The sequence below is a fragment of the Impatiens glandulifera genome, chromosome 8 (genome assembly GCF_907164915.1).
Source record: "Impatiens glandulifera chromosome 8, dImpGla2.1, whole genome shotgun sequence".
In the NCBI taxonomy this organism is placed as follows: Eukaryota; Viridiplantae; Streptophyta; class Magnoliopsida; order Ericales; family Balsaminaceae; genus Impatiens; species Impatiens glandulifera.
The window spans coordinates 46,625,767-46,634,779 of NC_061869.1; the positions used below are offsets into that span (position 1 = coordinate 46,625,767).

Here is a 9,013-nt window from a genome sequence, read left to right on the forward strand (position 1 = left end):
TATAAAATAATAACTCTACCCAATATTTTAACTATCTTAAGCCATTCACAAGAATAAACATACAAAATGTAGACCTTTTATCATCGTTAAAAACAATATCCATAACAATTCTTCCCAATTCAGCATCAATAATTTAGACAATTTATTGTTGCTAGAAACAGTCTATTATTATTAATTAAGCCTCTATGGTCCAAAAACACACACTTAATAAACTTTTTCTTTCTATAGTCGGGCAAATTGAAGACGTTGCTTCAATAAGGGACGAATATATTCATGGTAGCCATCGGGTACAACGGTGTCATTGAGAGGATCTTTCCACGCCTCCTCATACAACTTCGGATACACATTACCATCATAACGCCCAAGAATCGATCCCAAAAAGTGGTCCGTGTAGTTAAATGCATCCACAAGTGCAACCGCATTGGGACGAACCTAGTTAAAATCAAATCAAAGTAAGAAAAAGGGCTAGAACTATTGGTTAGAAGGGAATGGTTTGTCAAATGTCTAGTTTGATTGTTTTTCTAATCAACCATCTACTTCTTAATCACATCCTTCAAATCATCAAAAATAATGTCTTTTTAACACTAAATTATTCAAGCCCAAAAGAAGAGAGAAAGAAACCTGAGAGTATAAAGATCTAAGCTGTTCATTAGCAAGATCAGCTTGGTTGGGAGTGAGGCATCCTGTTGCAAGGAAATCGCCTTTATGATTGTGCACAAGAGAGAGAGCGTAGATGTAACAGAGGGCCTCCAACTGTTGCTTAACTCCATCACCGACAATTTCACTTTCCAACTTTTCAATAAATCTGAAAAAAAATATATATTAGCTCAGAAACCATCCAGGTATGAAATCAGAAAACAATTTTCTCAACAACAAAAAAAAAAGAAATAAGAAAAACAAGGAGCAAAAGAATAATATCATATAGTCATAGGAGCACAATGTGTTTGTCTCTAGACAAGCTATCCTTTTTTTTCTTTTCTTTTTGTATGGAGACGAGCTATCTTTTTTTACTATCTTTTTTTTTTTGAGGAATCATAGGGAGCACGACTTTGGGGGAGCGACTCGTACAGCGAAAGTGACATCGCTGCTATACAAAAGAGACCTCGTCCCTTTTGTATAACAACGATGTCTCTTTTGTATAAGAGCGAGGTCACTTTCGCTGTACGAGTCGCTCCCCCAAAGTCGTGCTCCCAATCATTTTTCCTTCCGACCATTTTTATCTAGCCTTCAACTCCTAGGTTAAATCCAAACAAGCTATCCTTTTACAAAGATAAATTATTCTAATAGAAGATAGTGGGAATAAAGTGAAACTTAATGAACTTACTTGGAAACAGTGATCACTTGGCAATGAGCAATTGCAGCCTCCACTAAATCAACCGAGAGTTCTGCAAAGCCTGATAAAGAAAAGGGCAGACATGCATAATCATAATGTTCTAATATAACCGTAAATGCAGAAATATTCAAGAACTAACCTTCTTCTTGATTCGAAAACTTGATCAAGTTTTTAGCACAAGCTACAGACATTTTAGCAGACCTAGCCTCAAACACTCCCAGCACAGCACTAGGCTTTAACCAATCCTCAGCTGTGAGTTCAAAGGATTAAGTTGAAAGAAGGAATTAAACATGTGAGATCAGTTTGAGGATAATTTGAGATTTACATTGTTTGATATGTGCGGTTATTTCGAAATTCGCGTTTCATGAAAAAGTGGACTATTTTAGTCATTTGGTAGAATTGGAAATTAAATTAGAATTTTAATTCCCTATCTATAGGGAATTAAAAAGGATTTCAAGATAGTTTGTCTGGAGACAAACTCCTTTTTGTACTATATTGCCAAATGAAATTGAACCCTGAATTCCAATTCTACGCTAACCAAACATAGCCTAAAATTCAATCTTATGAGGAAATATTTTGTACTATCGCCTATTGGGTTATACGTATAAGGGAAAGGGAAAGAATGTCCATCCAAAATAGGGATGGGTTGCCTTTTCCTTCCAAAACTACCCTTAATAATTTTGCAATTGAGTTATGTTTGGAACTTCTGTAACTATTTGATTCATACCATGGTCTAGTAAAGGTTTACACAGATGAGCCTATTTTGGAACACCTGATACTCGTTGAGTCACCAGTTATTTTTTTATTGATACATGTATAGACAAAAGGAGCAAATGCAGAGGTACCTTTCTGAACATCAGACTTAAATTGCAATTGCTTCTCTATGCATCCAATATACGCTATTGTTGTGCCCACTGGTTTCTTCCCCGAAGGAAGTTGTGAAACAGTTTTCATGAGAAACCTCGCAACCTGTAAGGAGGCAAAGAAAAATGCAAGCATGGAGAAATCAATGATATAACATGTAAAGTTGCACAAACAAAGATAGATATATACCTGTAGAAGCAAAACAATGTTGTCTCCTTCATATGTACAGGCTGGCACATATATAGCAAATAATTCGGGTAGACCACTGCTACAAAGATAGCCATGACCTCCACATAACTTCCTGCATTCTTCAATACCATCCTGCAGGAAAAAAAATCATAATTGAATGAAATATGCACTTTCAAGTAGGGATAAGCACATAATTTTCTCATATACCAACAAAATTTTATTTTTATTTTCTTGTATATTAAGAACCGTGAAAATCAGGTTCACTACAAATTGTTCTCCCTTAACTTCAATGATCTATGTGGCCGTCTAGGGATGTATGTACTAACAAGTTGAGGGGAAATTTTACGTACCAGCCTAGACATCTAGGATTTAAAGAAGAATTGTTGGTGAGACGATGGCCTAAGCCACTATGAGAGATAATCCATATTTTTTTTCCTTTGGTGGAAAGGAAAAGACCTTGTATTACTAATGAAAAGATTTACAGAATTTTTAATGAGACGCTGAAACAAGAATAGTTCTCATTTTGAAAAGAAAAAATACAGTCATAAATTAGAATTAGTTGAATACAAAAATATCATAACTAATCTAATCAGTTACATTGCTAACTACATGTGTAGTGGATTGGATAACATCTAATCGGGATCAGTCCCCATTCTTTGCTACTACTTCATTCGTTAATCCAGATTTAATACTATTTCATTCGTTAATCCAAATAAGACATACTCCACTATCTATAAGCTACTAACCCACTAACTTACTCTACTAATTATCATGCCATCCTTATACTGCTACAACTTCCTTACTACCATTACAAAGTGTGTTGTATATAATTAAATGTTCAAATGCCACTCAAATTTATTTTTGTAACATGCTTGCTTAATCCCCATGCAACCTTTTTATGTTGCTCATTATATTTCTCTCTTTATTTGTTGCTTTTTTTGTCTATATCTTGTACATTTACAATCATAAGAAATAATACACAAGAAAATTAGTCTTCCTCTCAGTTCTTGGATTAATACTTTCTTTTCATTTTTGGGAAAAGGTGAAGCTTTTATTGAAAAGCTTAATCATTATCTCTTGGCAGATGAACAAACCCATTCGAAAATAAATCTCCACATGCATACAACAATTCTGGGAAGGCAACAAAATACGAAACATTAAAAGTGAAATTACTTACAGCTGAAGCAGTAGTGGTCAATGACTTCAAACCAGCAGTACATGCATGAGCTTCAGGCAGCGTAGTGTAATCGCCGGCTTGTAATCTTTGGGTTACATCCGTGTACAGCCACTTCAACCACTCCGAAACAAATCTGAAAGCATAGGCTGAAGCAAGTAACGGAAATAACCTACTTTGCTGTGTCTTATAATCAATCACCTGAAGACCAAGAAACAAGCAGCAGATTCAAATATTTTAGGTTTCGGCCGATCTGCATAAGAACACTTAATGATTTAACTTGGGGAATTAGTAAGAGCATCCAAATGACAAAACCCTGATAATTAGTCACTTACGTCAAATCAACATACATACTATGCACTTAAATTTAATTACATTCATTTGGTTTATTCAAATTTTATTTTTCAGATACTTGACTCATTTGGCACTTAATTCAGTATTCAAATATTCAGCACTTAACTTTCAGTTTTATCAAATGTAGTCACACCCAAAGAAGCATCTCAAACATCTCAACTATAAGCGAGCTCTATTTCGCACTAGTAACATCCATCATTTAGTATTTAATTAGGAAACAACAGGAAGACTATACATCATTTAGTAACATCCATCATCTAGTTCATAACGTGAATTTTATTTTGTTTTAACCAAGAGTCCGGGTCAGTGATGACCTCCCATTTCAATCTGGTGTTTTCAATGAGAATCAAACATGAGAGTTGAGGAGTAAGCCCCTTCATCTAAGTCTCTTGCCAACCATCACAGAAAAATGTTAAATCTCTTAATAACATAAAAGATTAGATTTATGTGGTTACCTGTGTCTCTGGCCCACCATTTTGTGAACCAAATTGTCTGCGAACAGCACTGTATCTTGTAGCAATGCACACTGCTCTGGATAAAGCGGAAGAGGCATCAAATACAATCGTCTGACGAATGAATACCATTGTTCCATACACCAGCTGTCTAGGAACATCAGACTGTACATACTTCCCTTCCCTTGTGACCTGTGAAACCCTGAAGAATTCCAAGACAAATCGGAATATCCCTTGGTTACATCATTCACTGAAATATCGTGATCAACAATTATGTAATTTTTTACAGTATCCATTGTTCCCTGCTCTAGCCCCTTCTACCAAATATTCTTGTGAAAAAGAAGCAACTGTTAACCTGGTTATCATCACTCTACAATGAAATGTTGAATCAAAAAAATGATATTTGAGAAATCAATTCATCTCACCAGCTCACAAGGTTAACCTTGATTTATATTCTTCTTGTCCATATAATTTTGTCACATATTTCAAATAAACAATACTTTCTGGACAAAACAAACTAATAGCTTGTTTGATCTTTGGATTATTTGGAAGAAATCATGTTTGATGTTTGGTTTAAAAAAATTATATTAGTTATAGGTTCATTTACTATTTTACCCCGACCTTAAATTTATAAGAAATATAGTTTAAAAGGAATAAAGGGTATTTTAGTTAATGGTTTGAATGTGTGATTTAACTTCTTATCAATCGTTTAATGGGACGGTGGATTATATGGAAATAATACACATCAAACAGGCTCTAAGTTGATGGAAATTCTAAAGTTCTTCCATTTGAAATGAAAAAATGAAACATCTAATCAAACCAGTATTCAAAACCTATACAAAATTGGGATATATAAAATACTGTTCCTAGAGAATAGTCTCTTCCTTCATAAAATTCTGAACAACTAGAAAAATTTCAAGAAGTAAACATGCCATAGAAAAGTACCTCATCAACATCTGATCTCTTGGAATTCGCACATGATCAAACACTAAAACACCATTGTCCATGGAATTATAACCCCCATTTCCAAATTTCATTCCAATATCACCAACGGTAATTCCAGGGAGAGGTGTATGATCTTCCAAGCTTCGTATTTGGACAATAAAACCTGGAGAAGATTTAGACCCAGTTGGACAATCATAGAATTTATATTGAAACAGTTATGAATTATAACCATTGCCTCAGAAAGAAGTGTGATAGTTACCATTCACTCCATAGTCCTGACCATCTGTAATAAGACGTGCATAAACCACAGCATGCGTCGCTACTTTTCCCAGTCCACCAGGCCACCACTATCCATACACATTAAAATTAAAGAAACACTTTTAAGGATTAAGATATAATGCACAAGCATTAAAACTGTAAAACCATTATCAAGGGACCCAGACAAGATTTAAGGAAAAGACATACTTTGCTTGATGTAAGAGTGGGACTATGAACAACAAACTCGTCAGTCTTGGAATCGAAGGATGCAGTGGTTTCAAGACCTTGAATATTTGAACCATGGCCAAGCTCAGTCTGTGCATAACAGCCAATGATTTGCATTTTGTATGCCAAAGGTAACCATTTCTTTTGTTGCTCATCAGTGCCCTGTCCTTTAATGGCTGGTATAAACATTCCCTATATGACAAGAAAAAAGTAAGAGCTTCTTTCCACCATGTTAGAACCTTGAAGATAGAAAAAGAAAACTAAGACTATAAAAGATATACTAATTTTGAAGAAGCCAACATTTGCCACCCATAATTTATGTGGAAAATGCATAAAAATTAGACAATTGAGTCTATTTGGAAAACTCATATTTTGTAACAATTTCTATTACAATCACCATTCCATAGGAAAATCACCCTATTCAATATTATAGTGTGATATTTGGCTTCATTTTGTATAAAGACTAATTTTGAGTCCTGATCCAGCTTATTGTGTGACTTTTGTTTCATTTGACATAAAAATTATCTTTTAGATAATGATCCACATTATTTTATATCATCTTTTGGAGAATGATTCAGATTACTTTCTAGATCATTGTATTTTTTACAAACATAACAAATGTAGAAAGAAGGGGCCCCGGTATCAAAAACTGCACGAAATGGAAGAAAGCGTTAACCTATAAACACTTTTGAGCGATTGCAAAAAAGAAAGATTCGTTTTGGGACAAATGGGTACATTCCAGATTCCAGAATCCTGAAAGTGGAGAGAAGTATCTGGACGTGCAAGGTGAAGGAGAACATGTCCTGGTCGTTAAAGAAGATCCTGAAACTGAAACAAAGTGCGGGACTGCTATATCAAGTCAGATTTGGCGATGGTAGAAGCACTCTATTCTGGTATGATCCGTGGTTCGAAGGAGTATCCCTCCTTATAACATATGAAGTTGGAAACATCCGAATAAGAAGAGGACAGCAGCTGGCAACCGTGCGTAATGTTAAGGAAGGTCAATGCAATGATATTCTAAGGTTAAATCCGGATGGACAAAAATCCTTCAGGCTGTTAATCGTATAACATTTCATGAAAGGCTGATGTGCATGAATGGAAGGTTGAGATCAATAACAAATTTAGCTCTAGTTTGGCATGGCAATGCATTCGCTCTAGAGGGCAGATTGTGGAGTGGCATCACAGCGAATGGTCTTCTAGGATTATACCTCGACATCAGATTACGCTTTGGCTTGTTCATAGAGGTAGGCTGATGACTAGAGATCGTTTGAGCAGGTTCATGACTATCCCTAACACTAGCTGTGTTCTATGCATTGATTGTGAAGAGTCAATCTCTCATTTATTTGATGAATATAACTTTATTAAAGGGGAAATTTTCTCAACAATTTTAGTTTACAAATCTCCATGTTTGATTGGAGTTGTATAAGAAATTTAGTGCTTTCAAAGACTAAAGAAAACTCATTTAAGGCCAATTTATTCAAATGCTTCTATGGATGCCTTATGTATCATGTTTGGATGGAGAGAAATGCTAGAATGTTTCTAGAACAAGGAGAAATGAAGAACATGTTTGGAATGATATGTTGTTGATGGTTTATATCTTATTCACACATGGAGAAGGATTTCAATTACTATAAGGAATTGGGAGCTTTGTCAAAGATGGGGATACAAAAGAAGCAATGTTCAAGGTGAGATATAAATTGATGCTTGGTTGCTGGTTTTTAGATACTCAAGATGTTGCTGGTTTTGTTAAAAAAGTGTTGTTTGCTTTCTGTATTTTCTTGTGGGTTTGTTTGTATGCTTTATTTTTTCTAAGGGTTGAACTCTTAATTCCTAGGTTTGTTTGCTTTTAAAATTAGGACAAAGGGTTGTTTTGTCCTAATTTCAAAACTTTGTACCTTTCTTCCCTTTTGGGATTTTAATTAAATGACAATAAGTCATCCCCCAAAAAAACATAACAAATGTAGACATCATTAATGTGATAAGCCCAATATGGGAAATGAATACACAAGTTAGACAAGAATATACCCAATGAAGATCGGCATAAGCAGGTTCATCCACAAAGTACCTCAAACTTAATGCCTCTTCTTCTGCAATGATGAAAGTCTCATTGTTATGGAAGAAAAATCATTGCTTGATAATCGCCTTACACAAACACAAGCGGACATAGTGATACAATACCAGTAAGACGAAGCTCCGTAATCTGTTTCCACGCATAAGCAGCTTTCCTTAGAGTATTTTTAAGCAAATCCTTCCTGACTAGAGATGCTCTATTGTCCTTGCGGAAAGCCTATAAAGCAAAATGAAGTTTCAACAACCTAAAATCACTTGAATTGATCAACATGAGAGGGCAATCAATCAACAGAATAAATCAATTTCTTTTTCAATTATATCCACCAGATTTGCAACTCTAAAACAAAGTTGACTAAAGAAAAGCCTATTAAACGCATGCATACGAACTCATAAGAATCTGAACTTGAACCTGAACCTGAACCTGAGAAGTTACAAAGTGTTATCAACTGTGTTCCAAAGATTGATAATTCAAATTCAAAACACCGAATTAAGGAAACAGTTTAATTAACGGTCAGGACTCAGGATGGCTATATAGTGTAGAAGTTAGTGTTAAAGAAAGCTATATGAGTGGGAGAAATTACAGGATCTCTGGCAACGAACTTGGATATGCGATCAGTGAGTTGGAAGGCATGGCGAGAGCCTGCCCAGACGATCTTCATGTCGTCGACATTAAACTGAGCCGTGTTTCTCTCATGAGCTAAGTGGTCAATTCCCTCCATTGTTATTATATTCCCCTCCTTTCCTGCAGATCAAATTGCATGTAAGAACCCTAATTCAATTCAAGATGCATAGATAGATAGATAAATAGACAGATAGACACGTACCAGCAAGATTCAAGAGAACACCGCCTCTTCTGCAAAATGGTCTTAACGAATTCAGCTGCAACATGTATACTGTAAGTGAGTATTAATACTTAATTTTAAGAGCTTGTTTGGTTTGCATTGAGTATTATAGTACTTATTTTTTAAATTAAAAAATATATTCACTTAACTGTTAAATACTATGTTACTGGATTAAATCATAAGTATTTTATTTTAAAATAAAATTTAAATATCTTGGGATGATAATTATGATAAATACCTCAGATTTTATTAATTTTAATCATTTTAAATTAAATAAAAATTTTCTAAAATTTCTAAAATAAATATG

The 9,013-nt window shown here is 34.7% G+C and overlaps 1 protein-coding gene across 1 annotated transcript; it reads right to left on the bottom strand.

The window, feature by feature from the left end:
• On the bottom strand, nt 1-8,633 carry LOC124911968 (peroxisomal acyl-coenzyme A oxidase 1-like). The gene is made up of 14 exons (XM_047452513.1): nt 8,446-8,633; nt 7,973-8,081; nt 7,820-7,881; nt 5,777-5,986; nt 5,571-5,658; nt 5,312-5,474; nt 4,370-4,568; nt 3,564-3,761; nt 2,387-2,518; nt 2,179-2,302; nt 1,473-1,583; nt 1,325-1,394; nt 622-805; nt 1-432 (listed from the first exon to the last, which is right to left on the bottom strand). Exons 1-14 carry the CDS (start codon nt 8,581-8,583, stop codon nt 223-225), a joined length of 1,998 nt encoding a protein of 665 aa, XP_047308469.1. The 5' UTR covers nt 8,584-8,633; the 3' UTR covers nt 1-222.
• Nucleotides 8,634-9,013: the final 380 nt, after the last annotated feature.